A 14457-nucleotide genomic window follows, 5' to 3' on the forward strand; every position below is an offset into this window, starting at 1 on the left:
ATCAATTGTTATGGCATTCTGATATTTACTACATTTCCCCGATATCCTCAATCCGATATGGATTGGTCATCCAATATTTCCTTGATATCCGATATTTAAAACATTGCTTATAAGTAAACATTGAATAAGAACTGTCACAGATATACCAAATGGCTAGTAATTTGCTCCAGTCATATGTTCAAGTCTGAATAATTAGTAGTTAACAAAAAATTGAAAGTCATATATTGCCCAGAAGCATATACTTCCATCATCCTGATCAAATATGTATGTGTAGAAAATATCCCAAAACAAGTATTGTTTCTGAATTTCCTTACTCAACTGTAGGGAGTCTAGAATAACCATTAATATGCTGTCCTTGAGGAAGCTTCAGTCATATTGCTTTGTTATTTCAGGTGGTGACCAGTGTATTGCTTTTGAACACCTTAAGAACAGAAAGTATTAATGCTGGTGACCTATCTGATAGTGTTCCTGTAACTTTTATGGAATATTTGTGCTTGAAGTTGGTAGAAAATATATGCTGCGTAGTCTAGCATTACACTGATTGGTTCAGAAGCTGCGATGTGCATACAGGGGCCAGGTCCAGATTCTCGCATAGTTTACATCGATGGTGCATTTGATCTGTTCCATGCTGGGCATGTAGAGGTAAAGCTGTGCTAGTTTCTATATTTAATAGCATACAAATCATTTTGCATTGCCATTTAAAGTTAGGTATATACTCACCCATGGAACATATCTTCATATTTTTCCTAGTTGCTTGATCTAGATTATGATGTATCCATTTCCCAGGTTGTCTACGAAGTAGAACAAGCAATTTGAAAACCTTGAAGTGACATTCAGCAGAAATCACAGACAACTAATATTATATCTAGTTGGAGCTGTTAAAGAGCTCATGTCTACATTTATTTGCTCACTTGTATCCGTCATGGTCAAGAATTTATGAAAAAGCTAACGTGTTGTTTAAAAACAGAAAGCCTAAAAAAATTAGTAACATTCAAAAATTGAAAGTAACAAGAGACTTGAATAACTATGTAGCCAAGGGAAACAGAGAAGTTCAAATTTACTAGAAATATCTCCATTCTTAGAACCTTATTGTATGCTGCTTTTATACTTGCCTTAATTTCTGATATCTGTTTAATTCTTTTTCCTTTTTCCCTAAAGTAAACAAGTGCTTGGTAGACCAAAAACCCATGTCTTTTTCGGACTCTTTTTCCCTAAAGTAAACAAGTTCACTGATCTCTTGTAGACCTTTCTTTTCCTATTTTTTCCTTCCCTTTTCCCCCTTCCATATCAGTCTTGCAGACCTTCTATTTGAAGAATGTCAATTGGCTGAAAGGTGAAACCACACATGTAGGAATTGAGTCATCAATGCTGGCGTAGAAAAGTCTCTTTTTTGGTTCTTTATTATGTTCCAAGTATGTGTGTGACAAGCGCGCGTGTGGATGCATGCACACATGCACATGTTTACATAATATCTTCCATCATTGTAAATGAAAAAGTAACTGGTGCAAGCAGGGATAAGGGTGCAATAAGAGACAGTTTGGATACTGATCCAAAAGCTATTCAAAGTTCAGATACAGACTAGGAGAGGTTTGTACGGTTTGCAAGCTTAAGGTCTTGAGAGAAACAAGAGATGGATTAAAATGATGTACTGGGGGGAGATTGATGCTAATTGAGTTCTGGTTAAGGGAGCAATTGAAAGGCCGTTCAGGTTAGAGGCCAATCTGTTGGACAAGAAAAAGTAAGCAGATTTTGGTTCGAAAGGGCTTTAATAGAACAGTAGCAATGTAGAAAATGATAAAATAGCCAAAAAGTTGATATATTGACACCTTAGTATTATTTTATATCCAATGTTACGTTGAATAAGACATGATGATAGGAGTTATTCTTCCTCAGTACTTAGAGTTTCTTTTTGTGTATTTACCAATGATCTTCTAACAATTAAAAGAATTGTTTTGAAGTCCTTTACCACTAATTAACTCAAAATACTAATTTAAGTACAGATCACTTTAACGACTTGAGCGGACTCAACTGCATTAAATTCAAACATGTTGAGCTGAATCATCGTCTTGATTGAATAATGGACATTTTCCCCATATTACTTATATTCGACCTATTATCCGTGTTGGGTTTCTTAAAAATTAATTCTGTCATATCTTCTATCATTGAAGCTACTGGAAAATTTGTATCTGCTGTTAAATTGTGATCATTGTTTATCTAATGTTTGAGTTCTTGATTTTGATATAAATTGCTAGTTATAATTGATTCTGCTTCGACCTTGTTAACAGAACCTTCTACAGATGCAGTTCTAGAGCTGCAATTCCTTGGTAGATGCTGACAAATAAACAATGTAAGCAGTTTTAACGTGCATGGTCCCTGCTTATCTTCTGCTTCTTGTCGGGTATGAAGTCGATCAGCTGATTGTTTTAATAAGCTAATTTTGTTTATGTGTAAGAGGTGCACACCTAGCATAAAACATTTTCTATATGCTCTTCCATGCACATAATTTTTTAAAGTGTTGTGAAACTTGTGATATTGGTATTCTATATCAAATAGTCTGTCCCATATATTTGGAATTATACAAGTCATTCCTAGTCAGCCTGTCTCCCGACATGTCTTCAACATCTGGCCAATGTTGAGGCTATCTTAGAACCATCAGCCTACTTCTGTACTCTTTTCAATTCCAGGTCTTAACTAAGATGCTTATCTAATTGTGTTGAATGTATTTGATTTAATTCATTGCTGCTCTTGAATATTGTATTTGATTTTTTAGAGCTCAATATCTTATCAAGTTGTACTCTTTTGATGTAGATATTGAGACTTGCTCGGGAACTAGGAGATTTTCTACTTGTGGGAATTCACACTGATCAAACTGTAAGGTATCTTTCCTGTTCACTTTTTATTCATTTTGTTCCCCCATTTTCGTCGACACAAGGTTTTCTAATTGGTAAATACTAGACTTAGAGATATGTATCTTCTCTTTTGCTTCTGTTCTAAGAAATCTTCTTTGCCGTTAAACTCTTCACGTGGCCTGTTTCTGTCTGTTTTGAGGCTTCAGACTATCCATGTTATAAACTAATCAAAAGATCTTTCCTTTGTCTTATAATTTAGAAATGGCAAGCAATGTTGAAAATAGCGATAACGCATAGCGTAACGCTTACCCCCGGTTAGGTTACAATAGCGATAACGCATAGCGTAACGTAGGTTAAATAATTTATTATTATTTAAATAATTTATAGATATATAACATTCAAAATACTCAGATTTAAAAATTATATTTACAAATACCCATAATTTAAGGGTTTATGTGCAAATCAGCCAATAAACAAAAGAAAAAAATCCACAAATTATATTTACAAATACCCATAATTTAAGGGTTTATGTGCAAATCAGCCAATAAACAAAAGAAAAAACCCACATCAGCCGTCAACTCCTCCGTTATAAAAATCTTCTTTCCCACGCCGTCAACTCCCCCGATCTTATCCTCTTCCCTCATCATCTCTTTTATAAAAAAAACCCACCCCATCCTCACCTCTTCCCTCATCGTCTCCTTTCCCCCTTCCTCTCTGTCTCTACAAACCAACCCTCTCTCTCTCTCATCAGTCTTCGTCACCGTGTGTAGCGGCCCAAGAAAACGAGGACGAGGACGATGGGGATCTGAGACGAAGACGAGGAGTCGAGGACGAGGGCCTGAGACGAAGACGAGGACGACAAGGACCTGAGACGACGATGACGACGAGGGTCTGAAAGCCTGAGACGAAGACGACGACGATGACGACGATGGTCTGAAAGCCTGAGACGAAGATGACGACGAGAGCCTGTGACGAAGATGACGGCGAGGACCTGAAACGAAGACGGACATTAGGTTAGAATCTGGGATGCATCTATTTAATTTTTAGGGTTTTGTTGAATTTGAAGTTAATCACAGCCTTGATTTTTTTTTTAAATAAATCATAGCCATTAATCAAATAACGCAGGCTAACAACGCTACGAAAAAACACCTCAAAACGTACGCTATGCCAGAAATAGCGTACGTTATTTGTGATCTGCGCTATTTCACAACGTTACCTCGCAAAACGTACGCTATGCCAGAAATAGCGTACGTTATTTGTGATCTGCGCTATTTCACAACGTTACCTCGCGTTTATCCACCGCCACGTTACGTTAAACGCTATTTTACGTCTCTTAACGCGTTTTTTTCAACATTGATGGCAAGGTTGTTATAAGTGGCCTTATTGCTGATGCAGGATCTTCATGATCTTATGTGTTAAAATTTTTTATAATGGAAACACCCTTTATTCGTTTTGCTTTTCGAACGCATTGTGGTTGATTATGGGAAATCATAGTTTTAAATATTACAGACATGGCTCAATATATCCCCGATATATCCTTTTACAAGGCTTGTGATGTGAAACGGGACAGAGGGTCTATCAGAATCAGCGATTTAAATCAAATAACACATCGTTTCACCAAATTTCATGATCTTTGACAGGAATTAAATTCAAAACAACTAATGTGACAAATGGATTTAACAAAGTTTGCATCAACAATTATGAATAATTCCCATCTCAATCAATTTAATTGCAATATTTATTATCATGCACAAGTTCTACAATCAATATCAAAATTTAACAGTCACATGCTCAATTACTCTCAACTCGCAAATATAATCTAAACAGTGAATATATGATAAGAGTTTAGAGATGAAATACTCATGCAATTAACTAATAAAATGAGGTTAACAGAAAAATAATTTGAAAAATAAATCACAACTAACCCACGAGTTGTTACTCTGCAAATGTGCTTCGGTAGGTTCGACGACTCACTATCGGGCTCGGGTGCTCGTCGATGCGGGGGAATGGGGTGGCTGCAAGAAGAAAATCGAGAGCGGAGACCTATTTGAAGTCGATGGGGACGAAGAGGAGGCGCCCATTGATTGATCGGAAAAGTGGGCGAGGGCTGGCGGCTTGTTAAGTGGAAGTCGAGAAAGAGTGACTTTGGAGGAGAAGAGAGGGTGTAGGTGGTGCTTGTGGAGGAGGAGAAGAGGGGGTGTTGGCGGCGCTTGTGGAGGAGAAGGGATAGGGGTCTTGGTGGCGCTTGTGGAGGAGGAGAAGGAACAGGAGGCCGGCCCTAGGTTTTCACACCCATGAGGCTTCACACCAACAAATTCAGGTAATAAAATTTCATTCAAATCTTCATCTCCTTTCAAAGACCTCATATAACCATATTTATAATGAAAAACTACGTGCACACAACGTGCAATAAAAATAAAAAAAAAAGATATAGTCTAATCTCTCAATAAAACCTTACCAAAATAGAAAAATCCCTCAAATCTCTCATAATTAAAAACTAAATTAAGAGCTGATCAAACTTGCCAAATCTTCCTTATTCAAAACTAAAATAAAAAAACCAAATAAACAAATATGGAAAACTTTGATTATTGTCCTCATCAGCTTGCCATGACTGATATGGTCTCTAAATATTCTTTACGCTTTTTGATATTTTGGATGATATATCCCCGATATGACTGATATATCAGCCAATATGTTGGTCGATATATGCTTTTATATGGCTTGTCGCAAAATAATATACTACGTTTGACAATTTTTGGGCGAAATATCATAATTTTCCTATAATATCAAATGGCATTTTGGCCTAAAAAATCAGACCAAATGTTGCAACGTTGATTTGTACTTTTGTTTGTTATACAAAGTTGATTAGTGATCCTAAACATATATTATTTACATTTGTATGTTTAGATTTCCGTAAGTATGTAGAGATTATATTTTAGTGCATTATACTATATACATTTTAGTGCATTATACTATATACATTTTAGTGCATTATACTATGTGAAAACATCCATTATAGCATTCCGATATTGACCACATATCCCCAATATCCGCAATTTGCTATGAATTTTGGCCATTCGATATTTCCCTGATATCCGATATTTAAAACATTAGGGGGGAATTACCTTCATTTCACAACTAAGATCCATCTCAGTTACTTCCCCTATGATGACAGCATTGGGGTGGAGGGGATGTCGTTTGAAGGATCAGTATATTCTTAATGGATAATGTTAATTTTTTTTTCTTTTGCTTTTCCTGGAGAAGAATAAGATAGATATGCAAGTTGCTGAAGGTTTCATTCTTCTGAGTCAGTGTTGGCGTAATGATTTCTTCAAAAAAAATGTTACTGATAAAGATATCCTAGAATTGACCAATTGTACTTCCCGTTGTTAGTCACATGGTTAATATCTGGTCACAGAAGTTACCAGAAGCAAGCTTACTCCCCGATTCACCCCTAGATGAGAAAATATATGATAGTGAAGCTTTCTATCACCATGCGTGATAGAGATATTCATATACTTGTTAAATTCGCTTTGTGTCATCTGATCATATCAGCAACTTGATATCTACTCTCTTACATCCTATCCAAGTCCATTATAAAACTTGATATAACATGTATATAGAATTGGGACGAGTAAAATAAGTGAAGAAGGATTCAAGAGTGAGTTTGCCGGACATCATAGTTTCTTCAATCCTCAGTAGGAATCAGTTTTTTTTTTCTTCCTTGTTAATGTACCCAAGAACGATCCTCGAGAGTTAGACTTGTGGCAATTTGAACAGTAGCTTCCTAATGCACAATATGGACCTAAGTACATCAGTAGCATCTACAAATGGTGACAAAGTACAACAATAGCATCTATAAATGGTGACTAAGAGGAGAATTGTTGTGGAGGAGGGGGTTTATCTGCCTAACCTATTTTCTTACGAAAATAATAGGAAATGAGATGACAAATTGGATTATCAAATCTCTCCTCTGATCATTGTAATTGTGCATAAGAAAGAAGAATCTATGTTAAATATTTCTTAAATGCTTCTTCCTTTGTAAGCTATGTTTTAACCAAGATACCATTGTGGAAAAGTTAATAGTTTATTCTACAATATGCAGTTCTACTAGAGGAGCGCATCGACCAATCATGAATCTTCATGAGAGAAGCTTGAGTGTTTTAGCTTGCCGTTACGTTGATGAGGTGATCATTGGTGCCCCATGGGTGGTTTCAAAAGACATGGTTAGTAATATTCATATATAAATATAAATATAAATATAAATAAATAAATAAATAAATAAATATATATATATATATTATTATTATATAAATAATATATTATATATATATATTATATATATATATATATATATTATATATATATATATATAGGAGACGAGAGAGGAGAGAGAGAGAGAGGAGATGATCATATGTCAACTTGAGTGGATGTTCACAAACTTTTTAGCACTCATTTATATAAGAACTCTTCATAATCTTGTCATGGATCCTAGGCAACATCAATGGCTAAAAAGTTGGTGAGTGGATGTTCACCAAAACTTTTTAGCCACTCTTTTATAAAAAGCTCTTCCATATCTTCATGGATCCCTAGGCAACATCAATGGGGTACAAAAGTTTGGTGGTAACTTTTTTGCAATCTACTAAAGTGACACAAGTTTCTGCTCTCTCTCTATATCATTATATTATATATTAGTATATATATATATCATGATATTATAGAGACAAACTGTGTGTCAATTAAGTGACATCCACGCGAATACTTCTTCATTCATTAGATGTTTCCTAGGGATCTTGCATGATATGAAGTGACTTTTTATATATATATGGTGTGATAGAAAGTTTGGTGGACCTATTCCCTATCCACTTAATAAGTTGATAGATCTTGCTCTATATATATATATATATATATATATATATATATAATATATATATATATAATATATATTATAATATATATATTATTATATATCATTATTAGTTTGTTCTTGTGTGTTTATTCCACTTGTACCTGCAAACTATCTTAATTCATTCATGAATGTGTTTCAAATTAAAAAGAAAATATAAAAAAAGAAGAAATACTGATCATCATATTATAAATAGTTTTGATAGAATGTTCATTTTAGTGTCATTGTCGGTTGGATAGCCTTTATGTGCTTATAAAACTTAGATTTGCTTCTGATTTAGAGTTGAAGGGGGATAGCTTTGTTATTTCCAGTTGCTTATAGGTCCATGTTCATGTGTACCTCATGGAAGAGTTTGGTTTCGCTATTTCAGCCATGCTTGTGCATGTAGGCGTCTTTTGCGCATGCTATGTTCCTTTGTATGCTATGCATTATGCCATGACACAAAATGATATAGAATTCTACATACAGCTCTATATCTTAACTTATTTTATAAAAATCTAGCATCATTAATTTAGCTCGTAAGCCTTAAGAAATAATTTTTACACTGCACACACTTACATATACTACTAAACTAAAACTCAAGACTGTTTTGCTTGCAAGGTACCAATAAAACTAAGTGAAAAAAGAATTTGACTTAAACTTTTTGATATGTCCTCTACTTCACTTACTTTCCATTTTTTTACGTCTCCCTGGTGCATTATGTTTACAAGAGAATCCTTTAGATGTTTTTTCATAAGATGCATATTAATTGTAAAGGCAAAAATTTGCATATATACACTCCAAAATGTTGTTCTTGATATTATTTACTTGCCATAATGTTATGTCACGTATAAAGTCCTGTATGAACTTCAGTCATTCAATGTTACACGGAAGGGGAAAAGTGGCATTTTAGTAACTCCCTATTGAAGACTTGTGATGGCTAATGAATTAGATCTCTTCCTACAAGCTCATCATGAATTTTCCATAAATTTGGGTTGAAGTATACTTTATCTCCCATGTCCTGTAACATTTTTTAAGAGCTAGCTTTGTTAATTGCTTTCTTGAGAGAAGGTCAAAGTGTTTATTAATTTAGAATCGTCTCCATTCTTGTTCCCTCCTCTTGCTGGAGGTTTGTAGAGACTGGACTTTGTCCGATAAATTCGTTTATCTTTGTCGATCAGAGGGTGATCGTTGCCCTTCCTATCTGGGTTATGTTTTTGTTCTCATTTGTATTTGGGGTGAAAAATGGATACGTGGTCATGTCACCTTTTCTTCTTTCCTAAACGTCCAAGGGTATGATGTTTGATTGCTCAGTATTGCATAAAATTCCTAATTTTAATGAGAGCAATAATTTGGTTATCTTTATTCATCTTTATTTTTTCTCTTTATTTTTTCTAAAAAATGATAACAAAAAGAATAACGTGTCTTAATTCTATTTTGCAAGTGCATGTTTTGGTTTTGTTTGTCCTCAAATTTTGTTGTTGAGTGATAAATAGATTCCTGGTTATGGGGTCATTGTTTTCTTGTCTAAGTGTACAAGAGTGTATGATGCTTGATTCCTTGCTACCATGAAAGATTTATAATTTTTGTGAGAGCAATAATTTATTTGTCTTGATCAATGTTTTATGTTTGCTTTGTTACTAAAAAATCAAAACAAAGAGTTTAAATGTGTGCTTGTGCTCACTTATAATTGCTGTCTAGAAATTCGTGCAAATTTTTATTGATCATCTTTGAGAAAATCCCCTTAGTTCTGAGAACTGACCTAGTGTAAGATATTTTTTGAAGATAATACCTGCACGAATGTAAACCAATGTAGGTAAAGCCAAAGTGCAAGGCCAGGCATAAACATGACTAAGAAAGGTCCAACTTTTTTTTATGCTTTTGTTTATAATTTTATTCAGCATTCTGGGCTGAAAGATGTTAAGTACACAAGGGTAACAACTGAGGACATGAATACTAACATATAACACAATTATTAATACAAGCAACTGCAATGTCAAATTGTCATGTACAATCTCAATCTCCAGTTAATTGGATCATCTATGGTTTTTAAGGGAGGAAAGAGGAAATAGTAGCAGTGGTAGAAATAACCAAAGAGAATAACAGCAGAATAGAAACACAAGCTCTGGAAATTTGAAAGGAAGTTAAGAGGGAAATTAGAGATTTAGCTGAAAAAAGCAGCAGCAGCAGATTGAAAGTAAAAATTATCATAAACAATGCAGTAGTTGTAGAGCGAGACGAGAAAAGAAAAAGGAGAGTTGGAGGAACTTTTATATTAAAAAACAAAGCAAATCGGAAGAAAGAAAAGGAAGAAGACAAAAATAAGAAAAAAAGAATAATAGAAAAGAAAAAAAGCAAAACAAATGAAAGGAACGAAAAAACAAAGGAAAAAGGAAAAAAAACATGCGTATTTAATTGCTGGCACCCCTCCATTGGTGAAACTATGGATTGCTAGCAGAAATTCAGCAAGTCAACAACGGGAATATTGCCTCCAACTGATGAAGAATACCCTAAACAACATGACAGTTTATGCAGCAAAACTCAAAAAAATCATAGGTGTAACCCGACTCCTTACAATATTCAATAGGGAATTTTGAATTTTTAACACTGCACAACTGGTTGTATGTATAACTGCCGTGCTATGTAAGGTGGCTGGTTCTATGTTCCCTGTGCCCAAAAGAAAACTTATACGTGCAGCACCTAGCAAGGGTGACGAGGCATCATGAGTATTGCGCACCACCTTGTGCCTCAGGCAACATCTTGGATGACCTGTGACCCTACTAGTATAAATTTGGAGCCTTCTTATGCACCCTTCCAAAGCTATTTGGATAAGAAAATCTTAGAAAACATAGTTCAAGCTTAATAAAAATATTAATAAACATAAATGAAAAGCTGCCAACTAGATACCGTTTGTGTTGGATGGTGTATGTCTGTGTGTGCGCATGTTTGTGTATAAAACATACATCACCTCCTAATATTGTGATTCTTTAGTATTCAAGCAGTCAGACCGTTCTGCATGTAAGATACATGATGCAGTTGTTTGTAGTTAAAAAAGGGTTTTTTTTAGAGAACCACACCTAACTTAGGTCCTATTTCACATTACTACCTTAATTACTCAAATTTCAGAAAATTATCCCTATCTACCATTCTCTTAACATAGAACCACCCATAATCTTTTCCATCCAACTTTCCATCCAAAAAGATTTAGTTTGATGATTTTACCCTTAGGTTTAATTTTGTTTGAATTCAGGGTATCAAAGTTAAATTTTGGGTATTTTTTGGGCAAAAAAGAACTTTGGGTTATTAAAGTGAAAATTTAAGTGACTGGTATTTTTGGATTAAAAACTTTGGGCTACCAAAGTTAATATGGGAAATAATTTGGGGTATCTAATTTTGATCCCAAAGATCAACAAAATTAAGCTTATGTAAGGGTAAAAGCGTCAAATTAAAATATTTTAGATGGAAAATTGGATGGTAAAGGTCATGAGTGGTTTTATGTTAACAAAATGGTAGATAGGGTGGTTTTATGAAATCTGAGTAGCTTAGGGCGGTAACATGAAAGAGGACCTAGGTTACAGGTGGTTCCTCCAAAAAAAACCCTAAAAAAATATAGAAAGCAGTAATCTAGATCTAACGAACCTACTCAAAACTGATTCTCAAGTGGGCTAGCTGCATCTTGGCTTGAATTTTATAATGTTGAAATTTATTAGATTTCATACTTTTCTCATGACATATTTAAATTTCCTACATTTGCAGATTACAACATTTAACATCTCATGGGTGGTGCGTGGAACTGTTACTGAAAACAGGGATTTTCTGAAGGTAATTTATCATGGTTTCTAGGTTTTTCTTCTATGATATGCCTGAACATCTGATAGACCTCTGTTGAGCTTTTGGTTCAATTTTCTAGGAGAAATCCGATCCATATGAAGTTCCAATGGAAATGGGTATATTCAGACAGCTGGAAAGTCCTCTTGACATCACAACTAGCACAATTATCAAGAGAATTGTTGCAAACCATGAAGCATATCAGGTAATCTTTTGGCAGTTCTATTAGTGTCAACAGTAACTTATGGGAATAGTTATTGAAATGTGGTAGATATGTTATTTCTGAGGATCTTGGGTAGATTTATTTGTGTGATTTATTTGCATGGTGTTTGTCGGGGGGATTTTTGGTGTTCAAAATCACAATCAAGAATGGGTTTCTTATCTGGATGCTATTGAATTGTTTGAGAGACAAGTAGTTCTAGTTTGTCAGGACATGTGTACTGATTGTAAGGAGTGAATTTTAGCCAAAGAAAAAGAAATTGGGGAAGGAAACAATTAAGAATGGGTTTCCACCCATTTCCTTGAAGAAGAGTCGCATCATCCAATCACAATGTGCCACATCATCTCACTGGGTTCAAGCTGTGAACCAAACAAAGAAAAGGAAACCATTATAGGAAATATATTTCCTATAAATATATTTCCTATAACTGCTTTCTTTGGTTTATTGGCCAACCAAACAGCCCCTTAAGAGATTAGACATAGTAATATGGTTCTCTAAGCTATTGTTATAACTTTCTAGCGTTAAGCCAATTGTTGATTTCTTATGAATGTTGGAACTTGAAGCCATATAACAGTTTTTTACATGAGGCAGACATTTTAAGAGTTCAACTGTTCGGATTAATTGTACAATTCTATTTGGACGCCCTGTTACCTGGGAACCATAATTTGCAAGGATTGTTAAGCTATGTTGTAAAGACACTTCTACAGTGAAGTCCAACACTGCTTTCCCATTCCTAGCCTGTGTCTACACTTCTCATTTCCTCAATCCTATATCACAATATTCAATTTACGACATTGTAAACTTTTTCGAGGAAATGCCTACATTCCTTAGTCCTGTAACACATTTGAGATGAGATCTTTATTTACTTACATTTATTTATCAACACTGTAGTGAAAATAGGCGATTAAAATATTGGCTACTATTATTTACCAAGACTATGAACTTCATACAAAGTTGAGAGCTAAGGCCTATATCCTTTTACCATTCACAAGAATATGTATGATATGTTTTAATTTATGCAATCATCGTATGCTATAAGAAATGTTACTAGAGTCTGGGCTTTTTGATGTATCAGTGTTTATATTTATGTATAACTCTCATTATTATATGACTCATTATTATATATAATTTTCTGGTGTCTTTTTGCGTTGGCCCTGTATTCAACTTTTTAAGGAAATCCTGTGTCTATGTTATGTTCATGGCGCGTGTCCGTATCCATGCTTCTCAGCATTTAAGTCAGTTTAAGTTTCAAATAAACAAAGCGTTCTGAAGACTTACCAAATTTCGCCACTTATGTGTATATTTCTCCACTGATGAAATAATTACCCTGCAATATTTTTTGTGGCGATATACTATGTACATAGTCATACCTATATCATATTACCCGTTGTGCAGAAAAGAAATGAAAAGAAGGAAGCAAGTGAAAGGAAGTATTATGAAGGAAAAACATTTGTGTCTGGAGATTGATTCGAAGGAAGCTGAAGTAGGTATACCCATTGAGGATGTCATACTTCTAACATTCACGGGAAATGTGCTTTTTCCAGCTTCAGTGGAGGATCCAAGTTTTGCATTAGTATATCAAATTGTATAGGCGGACCTAGAAGGTCTATATTATCAATAGCTGATGACAGCTAAGTATATGGAATCTAATGATTTTTCTCTCTTTTTTCCCCTTCTTATTCTCTGCTTTCCGTTTAACATTTACTGGCCATTTCTACCTCACCAGATTTTCTGTTATATTCTTGATTGTCTGACCTTCACATTTTTTTCCTTCTGGACGTGAGGAGGTATATAGTTGCATGTTATGGAATGAGAATCCAGATGTTTGATATAAGTTACCAGGCACTTTTGTTGTCTGGCACGATAATAATTTTACGTTGTCATGTATTTATATACACATATTGATTGTTGCATGTCACAATTTACCTGTCTCGGTACTTTTATTGTTTACTTAGTTTCTTATTTCCTACGTGCTGGGTAACTTATGTGTTGTATGGGAGTTTTATGAATTAGGCCTTTGTTATGCAGAGAAGTGCGGTAGTCTGTGGGAGATTTTTCCATCATACCATACGCATGCATTCAGGATTGTCTTTAAATTCCTGTGTGGATGACTAAACGTGTTGACATATTCTGTGACATAGGCTTTGTGTCTTGATTACATTAGTGGGCACGCAGATGTCTGAGAACAATGGTCTTATTGAGAGAAGGATCGTATGGTGCTTGCAATACCAACATATGGCAGTTGGAAGTCTTGAAGCTTCTCTTTTTAGGAACTTGAACGGAACACACATCGCACTGCTGCAAGATATTCCCCACATCTTTTGTGGTCTCTTTTGGTAAAGATTTCTCAACCTTCACTTGTGACAGTGATTGGGTGGAAACTGGGTTGGGGATTAGTAGTTAACATGAGATATCACTATTGGCGAGATTCTGTTCAATTATGGCATAATAATTCAATTATGGCATAATAAATAAAGTGAAGTTTAAATCAAATATTTGAGGATCCTTTTGACTCATCACAGTGAGTCATGCCAGGAACTGACCAATGTCTACTCATTAGTTCAAGTGCGAAGGACATGTCGGTTATTGTACGCATACAAGACTATCAATTTCACACCTTGAAGGGATTCTTAAATTAGACTTTTTGTTGCTTTCATGTTGGGACCTTTCTTTAT

The 14457-nt window shown here is 34.8% G+C and overlaps 1 protein-coding gene across 1 annotated transcript in view; it reads left to right on the top strand.

The window, feature by feature from the left end:
• Positions 1-13703, top strand: part of LOC109831541 (ethanolamine-phosphate cytidylyltransferase-like) — a 55373-nt gene extending 41670 nt beyond the window's left edge. The window contains exons 4-9 of the mRNA XM_020398879.1: positions 571-642; positions 2809-2876; positions 6955-7075; positions 11491-11556; positions 11645-11767; positions 13178-13703. Coding sequence (XP_020254468.1) covers positions 571-642; positions 2809-2876; positions 6955-7075; positions 11491-11556; positions 11645-11767; positions 13178-13249 — 522 coding nt within the window. The 3' untranslated portion in view covers positions 13250-13703. The remainder of the gene's footprint in view (positions 1-570; positions 643-2808; positions 2877-6954; positions 7076-11490; positions 11557-11644; positions 11768-13177) is intronic.

This window comes from Asparagus officinalis, chromosome 2, assembly GCF_001876935.1.
Source record: "Asparagus officinalis chromosome 2, Aspof.V1, whole genome shotgun sequence".
NCBI classification, from domain to species: Eukaryota; Viridiplantae; Streptophyta; class Magnoliopsida; order Asparagales; family Asparagaceae; genus Asparagus; species Asparagus officinalis.